The sequence below is a fragment of the Populus trichocarpa genome, chromosome 1 (genome assembly GCF_000002775.5).
Source record: "Populus trichocarpa isolate Nisqually-1 chromosome 1, P.trichocarpa_v4.1, whole genome shotgun sequence".
NCBI lineage: Eukaryota > Viridiplantae > Streptophyta > Magnoliopsida > Malpighiales > Salicaceae > Populus > Populus trichocarpa.
In genome coordinates this window covers 8487340-8503455 of record NC_037285.2, presented here as the reverse complement: position 1 = coordinate 8503455, position 16116 = coordinate 8487340, and the positions used below count along the sequence as shown (strand labels likewise).

The 16116-nt window shown below is 35.3% G+C and overlaps 1 protein-coding gene across 1 annotated transcript; it reads left to right on the top strand.

Annotated features, from left to right (window-relative positions):
* The first annotated feature begins 127 nt into the window (after positions 1-127).
* Positions 128-7641, top strand: LOC7490311 (probable copper-transporting ATPase HMA5). The gene is made up of 7 exons (XM_024603073.2): positions 128-215; positions 3129-3471; positions 4196-5587; positions 5686-5940; positions 6155-6277; positions 6441-6920; positions 7010-7641. Exons 2-7 carry the CDS (start codon positions 3181-3183, stop codon positions 7424-7426), a joined length of 2958 nt encoding a protein of 985 aa, XP_024458841.1. The 5' UTR covers positions 128-215; positions 3129-3180; the 3' UTR covers positions 7427-7641.
* The last annotated feature ends 8475 nt before the right edge of the window (positions 7642-16116 follow it).

Here is a 16116-nt window from a genome sequence, read left to right as displayed (position 1 = left end):
ACCTTATAAATATAATACAGGTTTTGAAAAGTCCACGGGGTGACATTGTAACGCTCCTTCTTGTAATTAATGTATTTAATTTATACTTAAATGAGATCCAAAAGGAAATGAGTTTAGTTAATTAACAAGAATTTGGTGGTTCAAGTCACTATATAAACCATTGCTTGGTATGCAGACTGCGTATCGGAGTGTAAATCATCCATGATTTCTTTCAAGTAAAGTCTCTCTCTCCATATACATAGTTTCTACTTCTTCTTCTTTTTTCATAGTTATTCTTTCTGAGTGCATAATTCACACTGCACAAATTACTCATATATGTATAAATTTAATTAATATTTTCCGGTGCATTTACTTATTAATTAGCATGCTTTCTGGTAATGATTTGCATCAAGAGTTTTCATTCATCGCTATTCGTTTATAGTACGTACTTGGCTTGCAAGATTCTTTTTTTCCAGCATCCTTTCTGAATTTGAATTGTCGGTTGTTCAATGCCTATCATGTATTGATAGGAAGATTAGGCTTCGAAATATTATCATTATGAGGTTTATATGGACCACCATTAATTATATATAGTTATTGGCCACTCTGCATGCTATTTATAGTATGAATATTGGTCTCGTAAATCAAATCTATGTAAAGGGTTTTTTTTATTATTATTATTGATAACCAAAGTACTTGGAATTTTATTTATTTTTGTTAATTGCAAGGATAAACCCATGCAAATTATTTGAGAAGGATTCCGACCATGCTCAGTATGGTCCGGAAGTACTCATGCTCAAACATTTCATGCTATATGTTGGAGAAGAGGAACGTACTTTTTAGTGATGGAGCTAATTAAGACTCCAATTTTCACATTTTTTTTGGAATAGTTTCAGCCTTAGAAGGTGATGCCATCCTCCTCCTCCTCCTCCTCCTCCTCCTTCTTCTTATTATTATTAAAACTAGAGATTTTAATGATATATATATAATGAAAACATTTTGTAGTGACATGACAAATGATTTGTCTCAATCCTTTATTCATTAAGAGGTAACTTTACATGATCATGTCCTAGTATCTTCATTTTTTATTCTGGGTGTTTTTTTTTTCCTGAATTCATTGCTCCTTCAAGGGTAGAAATAATTAAATTGGTAGGTCATGCTAGCTATCCTATTTTACTTGATTTACGGAGTTGATATAATAACTAAGGAGATCGATGCACCCAGCTCGTTTTAGCTATCAAAGATCAAAACTAAGATCAAGTTATATATACAGAAAGTAAAATTCTTTTAAATCTCTTCGTTCCATATATATATATAGGTCTTTTAATATTGAATTGTAAAGATGGATTTAGATCTGGGACACAAAGGTTGCTCAAAAAATACACTCAACCACGAAATCCATTAAAAAAATTAGTTTTACTTAACATTTTTGGTCTAATAAACCGGTTATGGTTGCACTATCAATATAAAGTTTAGTTCTAGCTAGTTATCATTTATTTCTCAGTTTTTCTTTTCTAATAATAAAAAAAACATGTTCATTTGTTGACAATGAACATGAATTTTTCCACACGCAAAAGAAAAATACATTAAGATTATATAGTCTTTCTTAAAAAAAAATCAAAATCATAATTCATCTTAATATTTTTGTATTTGTGATAATCTAATTGTAAAATATTAATTTTACTTCATTCAAATTAAAAACTTATCATGAAAAATTTATATAATTAACTAAAAGAGAAAATATTTATATTATATTTATTATACAAAAACAAATTTATAACACTGACTAGGGCTTTTTTTTGTCCTTTCTAACACACTTTGCCAAAAGTATTGGTAAAATAATACATGCTAAAAAAGTATTTGAAAAAAAGATATGTTAGAAAGTCACTATTTTTGTAGTATTTAGGTTAGAGTTAGTTTGTAATTTGGCTTTTATGGTCAAAGTCACTATTTTTAATCGCGTCTTTATTAAATTATTATTTTCAATTGCGTCTTTATCAAATCACTATTTCTCAAGGGGTATTTTATTAAATGATTGTTTTGCTTGTGCTATTTTACCAAAATTCTTGAAAACAATTAATGTGTTAGAAAGTAAAAATACCCCACTAACTAAATGAAAAAGAAATTGAATTATTTTACATTGCTAAAAAATGCTTGTATATAAAAGAAAAAAATCTGTATTGATAATGTTTTTTTTTTTTCATTTGGGAAACTCTGAAAACTTGTGAATAAAAACCATAAATAACATTTAAAATGCGTTTTTAAAATTCATTATAAATTTAATGTAAAAACAATAATAATATAGAAAACGAGGATCATGATGGATTGATCATAATTAAGGAAGTAAAGAACAGCGTTTTTTCTTCTATTAATGTTTTTTTGTTCTATCATTACAGAACCTGATATACAATGAATCAAATATTTGTAATTATTGTGTAATTTGATTAATATAACTGTGCAATTCACTATTTCCACTAGTGCAAATCCACTTTCAATGGATATATTTATGCAACAATGATTTTCACAACATCATCTGCTTTTAAGTCAGACACTCAGAGTTCGTGGTAGGACTATAAAACCACCCATATTACATTAATACAAAAATCCTTTTTGAAATTATGGTGGGTAGTTTAATTTGATAGTTTTTGATTTTGTTTTTCAATAATTATATGAGTTTGAGGTTTTTTAGAATCATTAAAAAATTATATAATTATTAATTTTAAGATCTATAAAATTAATTAAAATATAGACTCGAACAATCTGTTATATTCTCAATTGCTAATTAATTAGCCACTACAAATTCAAATTTCTCCTTCTCAATCGAGCAAACTTTTGGCTAACCCCACTGAGCATGCCTATAAATAGTTTCTCCCATTTCAGAACTCTTCTTTTAAAAGATTTCGATACTGTTTGGTATTGGTTTTTAATTAACGGACGTATTTTAAAAACGTGTTTAACATAAAAAAAAATAAAGTTGATATTTTTTGAAGTATTTTTGATAATTTAATTTATTAATATTAAAAAAAAATTAAAAAAAATATTTTAATATATTTTTAAATAAAAAATATTTTAAAAAACATTTTACCTGAATATCAAACAAACACCTAGAATTAAAAAAAAAAATCACCTATTTATAACTTCTCGTGCAGGAGTTGAAGGAACGTACGTCGACGAAAACACACAAATATTACACTTTGTTTGATGGCAACGAAGTTCTTGGCACTAGCTTGCATACGCAAAGAAAGTTATGGGGACTTATCGCCAAGGCCAAGGTATCCTTCGATGCCCAAGTACCCGAAAGGGGTTTCGGCTCAAGAAACGAACGTGGAAGGATCAGAGGCAAAGGCAGTGTTTTGTGTTTTGGGAATGACATGCGCTGCTTGTGCTGGATCTGTTGAGAAGGCTGTCAAAAGGCTTCCTGGAATACGAGAGGCTGTTGTTGATGTCTTGAATAATAAGGCTCAAGTTCTGTTCTACCCCAGTTTTGTTAATGTAAGCTATCCTTAATTTAATTTGTTTTGGTTCTTATCTTTATCTGTGGGTTTTTTTTTTGTTTTTTGTTTTTTAAAAATATTCTTTTGTTGTTGCATGCGTGAAGTCAAAGCAATTGAAATTCTTTTTCTAAGTTTTAGATTAAGGAAAGTGAAAGGCATAAGGGACTTTTATAATTAGTGCTTCTTTAGAATCTTATAGTATTCTGCAACTAGTTTTTTCCTAGTTAATACCATCTGTGAGTTCTTGCTTAATTATGTGAATTAGAAGACAAATTTATTTAAGGTTGAGGCCATGTCATATTAGAATGTCTGAATCCCATATCCCAACCTTCAGATTTGTAAACAATAACAAAATCGAACAAATTTTGGGTCATTTGATAGTGGAAATGAAACACAGACTACTTAGTTTGGAAAGCTCTTCCAGGGGTGGCCTCAAATTTGATATCAACAACTTTCCATATTGCATGTTACACTATTTAGTGGCAATATACCACCTTCTTCTTTCAAGATAGTAGTTGTATCATGCAATTAGCATATTTACAAGCATTTCTTATTAACTAGCTAGCTATAAATGGAATACAAACATGTCTAGCGTTCCTTCTAAGTTTCAACAATCTGACATTGCATTTCACTAACCTGCACTGCTATGTCAAGTTGCCCCAACTGATAGTTTATAGCAGTAAAGCACTCCCTACCTGTCTTAAGTAATCTGATAATGACAGGAAGAAACCATTCGTGAGACTATTGAAGATGCTGGATTTGAGGCCACGTTGATTCAAGAAGAAACCAGTGATAAATCCACCCAAGTTTGCCGAATTCGTATTAATGGAATGACTTGCACTTCTTGCTCCTCTACTGTTGAACAAGCTTTGCAAGCAATTCCAGGTGTGCAAAAAGCTCAAGTAGCCTTAGCAACTGAAGAAGCAGAAGTTCATTATGATCCAAAGATCCTGGGCTGCAATCAGATCTTAGAAGCGATAAATGACACAGGATTTGAAGCTGTACTTCTTAGTACTGGTGAAGACATGGGCAAGATAGGGCTTAAAGTTGATGGTGTAAGAACACATAATTCGATGAGAATGATTGAAAAATCTCTTCAGGCACTCCCCGGTGTTCAAAGTATAGACATAGATTCTGAAGTGAACAAAATCTCCCTTTCTTACAAACCAGATGTAACTGGTCCTAGAAATTTTATCAAAGTGATTGAATCAACGGGGACAGGGCGATTCAAGGCAATGATATTTCCTGAAGGAGGAGGAAGAGAAAGCCATAGAAAAGAGGAAATTAAGCAATACTACCGGTCCTTCCTGTGGAGTTTGGTTTTCACAGTTCCAGTGTTCTTAATAGCCATGATTTTTATGTATATCCCTGGAATTAAGGATGCTCTAGACACCAAATTAGTCAATATGCTATCTATAGGAGCAATCTTGAGGTGGGTTCTATCTACTCCAGTGCAGTTCATTGTAGGCCGGAGATTCTATACAGGTTCCTATAAAGCATTGAGGCATGGTTCTGCTAATATGGATGTGTTGATCGCCTTAGGAACTAATGCAGCCTACTTTTATTCAGTCTATTCGGTGTTGAGAGCTGCTTCCTCTACAGATTTTGAGTCCACAGATTTCTTTGAGACTAGCTCAATGCTTATCTCATTCATTCTTCTTGGGAAGTATCTTGAGGTTCTGGCTAAGGGAAAGACATCTGACGCCATTGCCAAGCTTATGAACTTGACACCTGGCACCGCAATATTGTTGACTTTAGATGATGAAGGAAATGTGATCAGTGAAGAAGAAATTGATAGTCGGTTGATACAAAGGAATGATGTGATTAAGATCGTACCTGGTGCAAAAGCAGCTTCAGATGGTTTTGTTATTTGGGGGCAGAGCCATGTGAATGAGAGCATGATAACAGGAGAAGCAAGGCCAGTGGCAAAGAGGAAAGGTGACACGGTGATTGGTGGGACCGTGAATGAGAATGGGGTGTTGCATATTAAGGCAACGAGGGTGGGATCGGAGAGTGCTCTTTCACAGATTGTTCGACTTGTTGAGTCAGCTCAGATGGCTAAAGCTCCTGTACAGAAGTTTGCTGATCGTATCTCCAAATACTTTGTGCCTCTTGTAAGTACATAATACAAAGTTCAAATTCATCATTAAATTCATGCCACCAGCTTTCTGTATAAGCATTATATTTGTTAATTACTTGTGAATGTTTGCAGGTTATTATTCTTTCCATTTCAACCTGGCTTGCGTGGTTTTTAGCTGGAAAGTTCCATGGATATCCAGACTCTTGGATACCAAAGTCAATGGATAGTTTTCAGCTTGCTCTCCAATTCGGCATCTCTGTTATGGTCATAGCCTGCCCTTGTGCTCTCGGATTAGCAACTCCAACTGCTGTCATGGTTGGTACTGGAGTTGGTGCATCTCAGGGCATTCTAATCAAAGGTGGCCAAGCATTAGAAAGTGCACATAAGGTCAGCAAGAAATTTCAATTTTCTATAAACAAAACCTGATAATTTTATAGGCATTATCTTGAAGGATTCACATATTGCTTCGTGACCATATCTCCCAACCTGATTGAAATCGAAATATGTTCGAGTTATTAACCTTTTTTTTCCAGATCTGAGAAATACTGTAAATGAGGCATGAGCCTCTCAGTAACTCCTTTACTGATAAATGATTTTGCAGGTGAATTGCCTTGTCTTTGACAAGACAGGAACTCTTACGATCGGAAAGCCTGTGGTTGTTAACACAAGACTCTTGAAAAATATGGTGCTGCGAGATTTTTACGAACTCATAGCTGCTGCTGAGGTAAGCTTTCTCTTTATTAACTCACTGTTAAGATTGTCTGCTTAAAAATACAATCAAGCTCTTGTCATTCTAGTGACTACTGAAGTTTAGAGAATTTAAGCTAAACTATCTGCTTATTGTGTGATGAACATTGATGAAGTTGGTGTGTATGCATCCACATCAGGTAAACAGTGAGCACCCATTGGCCAAGGCCATTGTAGAGTATGCCAAGAAATTCAGAGAAGATGAAGAGAACCCTATGTGGCCAGAAGCACAAGATTTTCAGTCAATTACAGGCCACGGAGTGAAGGCTATTGTCAGAAACAAGGAAGTGATAGTGGGAAATAAAAGCTTGATGTTGGAACACAACATCCCCATTTCAATTGATGCAGAAGAAATGCTTGCAGAAACTGAAGGGATGGCTCAAACTGGGATTTTAGTTTCTATTGATAGGGAAGTGACTGGAGTTCTAGCCATATCAGATCCATTGAAACCAGGTGCTCACGAAGTCATTTCCATTCTCAAGTCCATGAAAGTTAGGAGCATCATGGTCACAGGTGATAATTCGGGAACTGCTAATTCGATTGCCAAGGAAGTTGGGATTGAAACTGTTATCGCAGAAGCCAAGCCTGAGCAGAAAGCAGAGAAAGTGAAGGAATTGCAGGTACTTATCCGAAGCTTTACTTTTCCTTTCCTCCTAGAATTTATTAGCTATGAAGATTGTTTCTGGGCTTTAATTTCTTTCTTTCACAGGCTGCAGGCTATATAGTGGCAATGGTAGGTGATGGTATAAATGATTCACCAGCACTCGTTGCAGCAGATGTTGGTATGGCAATTGGTGCAGGCACAGATATTGCTATAGAGGCGGCTGACATAGTTCTAATGAAGAGCAACCTTGAGGATGTGATCACTGCCATAGACCTCTCCCGGAAAACCTTTTCCCGAATTCGCTTGAACTACATTTGGGCTTTGGGGTATAACCTCCTGGGCATCCCAATAGCTGGTGGGGTCCTTTTTCCGGGCACTGGATTTCGTTTACCACCCTGGATTGCTGGAGCTGCAATGGCAGCCTCTTCCGTCAGTGTTGTTGTGTGCTCACTCCTGTTGAAGAATTATAGAAGGCCCAAGATGCTGGAACATCTAGATATTGGTGGAATAAAGATTGAGTGATCACTCACAATGGTTTTGATTCAGTTTTATGTAAAAATGTACCGGGGTGGAATTTGCCTTGCGATAAGCTCAAGCATGTCTTCCCTGAGCAGTGTAGATAGTCTGTATAAATTGTTGCTGGTTGTTAGGTGTTCTATATATAAATATTTTGCTAGTGGTGTTATGCGTTTTCGACGCTTCTTGAATGTCCATGCAAGTATTAAGTATTAAATGAAGGCATTTAGGAAGGTCAGCAAGAAAGAAAGCTTTTCTGATGCATGAAATAAATCATCGGTTTGCTTTGATCTTTTCTTTTTAATGATAATCATCCCAGCAAGACTAATGTAAATCTGAAAAGTTCTTTCACAGTTTTGCAGATGAAAATACAGGTGCCATTGATTGATAACAGATGGTTGTAACCAAAAGTCAGACGAAATACTAAAAGCTGTGGCAAGTCCATTATGTGTTGCACTGCAATTGTTGGGTTCGGCAGCAAGTGATCAGAAATGTTGATAGTCGTTTGGGGCAAGCGAAAAGTCCTTTCTGACGCATTGTAAGTCATTCTGTGCTGGTCTCATTCAAACTCTTTGTTGTTTGTCTGTAATGTAATCTGTATAGATTAGGGCTGATTTGGATTCCATTACAAACTGCGTTTTTTAAAAATCTAAATTTTTTTATTTAAAATTAACTTTTTTATGTTATTGTATAGTTAGGTGTAAAAATAATTTTTATAAAATAATATTATTTTAATATGTTTTCAAATAAAAAATACTTTGAAAACTTTAAAACACACTCGATAGCTTCTTAGAGTACAGGATCGTTATCTTATTAGGAAACGTTTTTAATCAGCAACAGTTAATAGAAACATGGACAAGGTGGCATCCACTTGTTTTCTGTGAAAATCTTGAATATAATATCAAACTTGGATATCGTTTTCCTAGCCACTTAGCACTAAATGAAAACATTGTAGGATATTGCTCAGCATCCATTTCTATATGAACAAAGGGAGAAAGTCCAGACTGTAAACCAAACTTTCCTTCTTTAATATTCATACAAAACATTAGGATGGATGGAAAGGCTTCAAACCTACCTTTTTCGAGATCAAGAAGCTAAATTGTTCTTGCTAGGTATAGACTTGGCGCAAGAGCCAAAACCAGTAACGGTATTATCACCACCAAACCATGGTGGCCTGCTTAGCCCCTTTCAAGAGTTGCTATTTCTTTAGAAGTAGCTTGGATAGGCAACAAATTTGTTAAAACCACCAAGGTTTGCAGCTAAGTGTTTAGTTCTACTTTGTTCTGCATAGAGGAGTGAAATAGAATTTAGCCCAAGAATTGTTTCTGTGTTCTTAACAGAATTATTTCTCATGGAGTTTATGGAGTTTCCATTGTCTGTATTCAACTCTTCAAATCATGCAAGAAAGAAAACAGCAAGAGCAATTCTAGTACAACTTAGAAAATGGTGGACCCTGAAAAATTGAATTTTCTCAAGAATCATTGCTGAATTCTTTCCTTTTCTTCCTTTTTAAATCAAACAAGATCATCACCCCCACTCACCCTTCGATTCTGAATCACAAGCCATTTAAGAAGTGCCTTTCCCTATAGCCACTACCTCTCACTAAGAGTCCTCCAGCTTTGAGACTTTGTTATAAAGGAACCCAAAAAATATACAATGCGGTGAAGGCAGTAATGATGTCTCAATGAGAAGTTGCTCAAAGTTTCATTAACTTCATGCTCTGTGCTGCAAAAGCTTAACTGCCAAAACTACAAGCTCCACAAGTAAAAAAGATACCCACCTTTTCCAACATTTTTATTTCTGCCAAGTTCTTGACATTAACTTGCTTACGCAGGGAGAATTACGGGAACTTGTTACCGAGGCCTCACTATACATCCATGCCAAAGTACCCGAAAGGCGTGGAAGGGACATAGGTGAAGGCTGTTGGAGAATAATATAAATCATATCCTGGGACCTCACCTAACAGCTTAAGCTATTGGGTTGAGATGGTTATTTGACATGGTATCAGAGCTTTGATGACCAAGCGGTCACGAGTTCGAATCTCACCATCCCTATTTATTTGATAAAAATTAAACACAAGGTAATGTGGGTCTGTGCAAGTTTCAAGCCCAAAGGGCTTTCACTTGAGGGGGTGTATTGGAGAATAATATAAATCATATCATGGGACCTCACCTAACAGCTTAAGCTATTGGGTTGAGATGATTCTTTAACAATCATAACGTGGTTGTCTAGGTGAACAGATTTCAAACAATACATGACTGTTTGGGTCTTTCTCTCTTCCTTTTTCTCTCTTGAATGGGACTGATCAGGGATGAACAAAAACCTTATGCTTTATATAATGAGGTTGGTGGTGGAGATTTTGACAGGTATCCTCTTCTACATTCAACTAGATAATAATGCCACAGGTGCTGATCTCAAGCGAGAGATTGAGGCACAATAAGAGCTGCCTCAAGATCGTTTGATCATGTTTCTCGATAACAATCAAAGTCATCTGATAATTTATCAGGATGGAGATGGAACATCTCTAATTATGGGATTCAAGATGGATCTCAGATCTACCTTTTCTTCAATCCACTTCATGATGAGTCTCGTCATCACTTGTTCTTCTGGCCTGATCCTTTCTTGTAGTAGTCATAGCATTCTTTTCGAAATTCCACGTTGAAAAGAGTTTTAAACTTTGCCATACTGTTGTATGTTTTAGGTTAAGTGGATGAAAAAAAATACTTAGAATAGACATGAATGGTAGCTACACATTACTATATATCATAGAAATGAATTGTTGTTGTTAAAAAAAAAAGGATTGATAAGATTGGTTTAAATAAATTGTTACGTTTCTGTTGCTAATAAGTTCCTACTATGTAGGAAGACTTTTTCTTTGTTAGACTATTTCCTCATGCACGTTACCACTTTATGTTAGTGTAGTTAGTGGGCTGTTTTTATTGGCTTTCTGTTACTATTGTAAGGCTATATAATAGCCAAAGCTTTTTTATCAATAGTACTGTCATTCTTCCAGTTTACTTGAATACATTGCAATACTGTTGTCTTTTTCTCAATAAACTGGTATCAGAGCCCCCACTGGGACTGAGAAAAATAAAAGCCGCGGCTTTTAAGTGACTTTCAAACACAGAGAGATAGAGAGAGGACGATGACTTCTGAAGGCAATTTTGTGCAACCTTCCATTCCATGTTTTGATGGTCATTATGACCATTGGAGCATGCTCATGGAAAATTTCCTTCGAAGCAAGGAATATTGGAGTTTAATTGAAACTGGTTATAAAGAACCAGCACATGGAGAGCAACCATTATCAGAAGGACGACAGCGAGAGTTAGATGCAGTAAAACTCAAAGATCTCAAAGCAAAAAACTATCTTTTCCAAGCAATTGACAGGAGTATCCTAGAGACCATTTTGGACAAAGACACCTCCAAGAAGATCTGGGATTCCATGAAGACCAAATATGAAGGGAATGCTCGAGTAAACCGTTCCAATCTTCAAGCTCTACGAAGAGACTTTGAGGTTCTTGAAATGAAGATTGGTGAAACAATTACTAACTATTTTGCTAGAGTGATGACAGTGGCAAATAAGATGAGAGTATATGGGGAGATCATGACTGATGTCACGATATGTGAAAAAATCCTACGATCTCTCACGGACAAATTTAATTATATAGTTTGTTCGATTGAGGAATCTAGGAACTTGGATGCAATTACCATTGATGAACTTCAGAGCTCCCTCGTTGTACACGAAAAAAAATTTCACAGAAGCAACAATGTGGAGCAAGCTCTGAAGGTGACAACCGATGACAAAACTTGGGGCAGAGGACATGGAAGAAGTTACTACAGAGGAAGAGGATGTGGAAGAGAAGGACCAGCATTCAACAAGGCTGCTGTGGAATGCTACAAATGTCATAATCTTGGACATTTCCAATATAAATGTCCGAAATGGGATAAAGAAGCAAATTATGCAGAAGTAAATGAAGAATATGATATGATGTTAATGTCATATGTTGAGTCACATGAAACAAAACAGATTGATGCTTGGTTTCTTGACTCAGGATGTTCCAACCATATGCGTGGCAATAAAGGTATGTTCACAAACTTGGATGAGAGTTTTGTTCATTCAGTTAAATTAGGAAACAATAGTAGAATGAATGTGATTGGAAAGGGAAGTATAAAGCTGTTTTTGAATGGAATCAACCATGTTGTCCATAAAGTGTATTATGTTTCAGAGCTCAAAAACAATCTCTTGAGCATAGGTCAACTTCAAGAACGAGGCTTGGCTATTTTAATTCAAGGAGGAGTTTGCAAAATTTATCATCCGCTTAAGGGTCTGATTATTCAGACTGAAATGAGTATAAACAGAATATTTATACTGCTATCGCATACACCAGCTTCTCTAAATGCTCCATCAGAAAGATGTTTTTATACAAGTTCACATGATCTTTTTTCACCTTTGGCATCAAAGATATGGTCACCTGAGTTACAAAGGATTGAAAACTTTGCAACACAAGGGGATGGTTCATGGACTTCCTCAATTTCAAGTTTCAAACACTACATGCAGAGATTGCATTCATGGCAAACAACATCGTGGTAACATGCCAACACAGAGTACGTGGAGAGCAAGTCAGCCTTTGGAACTTATTCATGCAGACATCTGTGGGCAAATTTCTCTTATTTCAAATAGTGGAAAGAGGTATACTTTATGCTTTATTGATGATTTTAGTCGTAAATCATGGGTATTCTTATTGACAGCAAATAGTGAGGTGCTGATTTGTTTCCAGTTTTTCAAAAAATTGGTGGAAAAGGAGAAAGGATTGGGTATCAAATGTTTACGGACAGATAGAGGGGAGAATTCACTTCAACTGAATTCACTGATTTCTGCAAAGCAAATGGCATCAAGAGGCAGTTAACCACTACTTACACGCCATAGCAAAACAGGATGGCTGAAAGGAAAAATCAAAATGTGATGAATATGGTTCGTTCTATGCTGTCTGATAAAAAGCTCCCCAAAACATTCTGGCCAGAAGCAGTGAACTGGACCTTCTATGTTTTGAATAGATGTCCTACATTGGCATTGAAGAATATTACACCACAAGAGGCGTGGAGTGGAGTAAAACCTTCTGTTGAGCATTTTCGTATCTTTGGATGCTTAGCTCATGTTCATGTTCTAGATGTTAAATGAGGTAAATTAGATGATAAAAGTTTTCCTTCTGTTCTATTGGGAGTTAGTGACGAGTCCAAAGGATACAAATTGTTTGATCCTATAGCTAAGAAAATAGTTGTAAGCAGGGATGTTATTTTTTAGGAAGACAAACAGTGGGATTGTGAGGTGTGTTATGAGGGACAAATCTTATTAGATTTGGAGTGGGGAGACACTGACGAAAACAACAGTGAGGGAGAAGATAGTGAGGGAGAAGATAGGGTGAGTGAAAATAAAAATGACAGTATGGCTAATGAAGAGAATGAAAAAAGAGAAACACGGGGAGAAAGAAATGAGAATGAGAGAAGAGAAACACAAGGTTGTGATGAGGGATAGAGCAGTATACCACGGGGCTGTGAGAATTATAGAATTTCTAATGTTTTTAATGAGGATGCAGGGAGGGTTTATGAACAAAAAGTAAGACGTCCTCCTTCTTACTTAAGTGACTACATCACTACAGATGAGCTAACAGAAGACGAGGCATACATGGTTCAAAATGTTTCAACAGGAGATCCTCTTTATTTTGAAGAAGCAGTGAAAGATGAGAAGTGGAGGCGAGCTATGGATAGTGAAATCAATTCTATTGAGAAGAATAAAACATGGTCTTTAAGTGAATTGCCTACTGGAGCAAAAACAATTGGCGTCAAATGGGTGTACAAGACCAAATACAATGAACATGGAGAGATTGACAAGCACAAAGCACGTCTAGTAGCCAAAGGCTACTCACAAAAGCATGGTATAGACTACACAGAGGTTTTTGCACCAGTGGCAAGGATGGACACCGTAAGGATGATCATTGCTTTGGCAGCACAAAAGAATTGGAGGATTTTCCAGTTAGACGTCAAGTCAGCATTTCTTTATGGAGAATTGAGTGAAGAGGTTTACATTGAACAACCAAGGGGTTATGAGACGAAAGGCAAGGAGCACTTGGTCTACAAACTACATAAAGCGTTGTATGGATTAAAACAGGTTCCATGAGCCTGGTTTAGTTGAATTGAGGCACATTTTATCAAGGAGGGTTTTCAGAAGTGCGATAGTGAGCAAACCTTGTTCACAAAGAAGAATGGGGCAGGAAAAATCATCATTGTAAGTATTTACGTTGATGATCTAATTTTTACTAGTGATGATAAAGATTTGATGTGTGATTTCAAAAGGTCCATGTTGAGAGAATTTGATATGACTGATTTGGGATGCATGAGATTTTTTCTTGGCATTGAAGTACTTCAAAGAACATATGGTATTTTCATATATAAAAAAATATGCTCTGGAGATTCTGAAGAGATTTGAAATGCTGGAAAGCAATGAGGTGAGTAGTCTGATTGTTCCAGGTTTTAAGATCAATAAGGATGAGAATGGAATCACTGTGGATGAGACATACTATAAGCAATTAGTGGGAAGCTTGATGTATCTCACTGCCACAAGACCAGACATGATGTTTGTCACCAGTCTCATAAGCAGATTTATGGCAAAACCAACTGAACCTCATCTACAGGTTGCAAAGAGAGCTCTTCGATATTTAAAAGGGACGGTGAACTATGGTATTCATTACAAGAAAGGTGGAGATGATGGACTATTTGCTTTCATAGATAGTGATTATGCAGGAGATGTGGAGGATAGAAAGAGCACAAGTGGTTATGTGTTTTTGCTGAGTTCGGGTGCTGTAACATGAAGTTCAAAGAAGCAACCTATCATTACTTTGTCTACTACAGAAGCAGAATTTGTAGCAGCTGCAGTATGTGCGTGTCAAGCTATATGGATGAAAAGAGTGTTAAGGGACTTTGAGTACAGTAATGAGACTTGTACTCTGATTAGATATGACAACAGCTCAACCATTAAGCTATCAAAGAATCTTGTGATGCATGGTCGAAGTAAGCATATCGATGTAAGGTATCATTTTCTAAGGAGTCTCACAAAGGAAGGTTTGATTGCTTTAATTCACTGTTGGAGCAAAGATCAGGTGGCAGACATAATGACCAAACCATTAAAGATTGATGTTTTCCAGAGGCTTCAAAGTTTAATGGGAGTATGTGAGGTTGGTAGTATAAACTAATTGTTTGATGACAGTGAATTTAAGGGAGGGATTGATAAGATTGGTTTAAATAAATTGTTACGTTTCTGTTGCTAATAAGTTCCTACTATGTAGGAAGACTTTTTCTTTGTTAGACTATTTCCTCATGCACGTTACCACTTTCTGTTAGTGTAGTTAGTGGGCTGTTTTTTTTTTGCTTTTTGTTACTGTTGTAAGGCTATATAATAGTCAAAGCTTTTTATCAACAGTACTGTCATTCTTCCAGTTTACTTGAATACATTGCAATATTGTTGTCTTTTTCTCAACAAAGGCAATGTTCTCGGTCACAGGAATGACATGTTCTGCTTGCACTGGTTCAGTTGAGAAGGCTATCAAAAGGCTTCCCGGCGTGCTTGAGGCCATTGTTGATGTCTTGAACAATAGGGCTCAAGTCATGTTCTTCCCCAGTTTTACTAATATACGTGTTCAACAACTGTTGGATAAAGTATTTGAAGACAAATACTCAAGTAAAAGCTCGTTGTTATGTTGCTTTGTATTATATGTCAAAATTTAACTCAGAATGGTTAAGTGAATTCCAGAGATCCAATCTCTCTGTGTGTGTGTGTGAAGATTTAACTCAGGAAAATATAGTCATCCAGAGGCATGAAAATGACTCTTATGAAAATTCATCCTGCAAACAGTTCATTATTGCTATTATTTATAATGACACTCAAAATGGTAAAACTATATGATTCTATTAGCATTTTGGCTTTTCTTTCCTTTTTCCAATTGCTTTGATATATATACAGTTTTGTTTTTTCTTTGGTATTGGAATTGAAGTAGGATGAATTTTGGAGGCTATTACCTGAAAGGGTTCTAAATTTGATCTTGGTAACTATCCATTTGGCACATTTGCATTTAATTTGTCTGCACTCCTTTTGAGTATTTTTATACTCTAGCACTTTAAAAAAAATACAAAAAATATTTAGAAAAATATTTTTAAATGTTGATGTAGAACGGATGCTTGCAGAAACTGAAGCAATGGCATAGTTCCGATGAAGAGCAATTTGGAGGATGTACTGACTGCTATACACTTATCTAGGTTCATGTGCGTTTATTTTTTATATTCAACCTGTTTTTTTCAAATTATTTTTTGTTTTAAAAAATATTATATTAATAATTTTTTAAATATTTTTCACTAATTTTAATGTATTAATATTAAAAAAATAAAACATATATATTATTTTAATATATTTTTAATTAAAAAAATATTTTTATAAGAATATTTTTAATCCCATTATGCATCACGTGCCATAAGAAAAGCTTTTCTTGAATTGGTTTATGTCTTATTTAGAATTGTAGTAGCGGTTGGGGTTTAAAATATTTTTTTTCTTAGAAATACATTAAAAACAATTAATAAAAAAAATTTAAAATTTAAAAAACATAATTTTAACTGAATTTCCAATTTTATCCACATTCCAACACGGTTTA

Excerpts from the sequence above, each read along its gene's own strand:
- LOC7490311 (XM_024603073.2), top strand. The coding sequence starts at position 3,181 with ATGGCAACGAAGTTCTTGGCACTAGCTTGCATACGCAAAGAAAGTTAT. Across the intron at positions 5,941-6,154 it reads CATTAGAAAGTGCACATAAG|GTGAATTGCCTTGTCTTTGA; the intron begins GTCAGCAAGAAA and ends ATGATTTTGCAG. Across the intron at positions 6,278-6,440 it reads AACTCATAGCTGCTGCTGAG|GTAAACAGTGAGCACCCATT; the intron begins GTAAGCTTTCTC and ends CATCCACATCAG.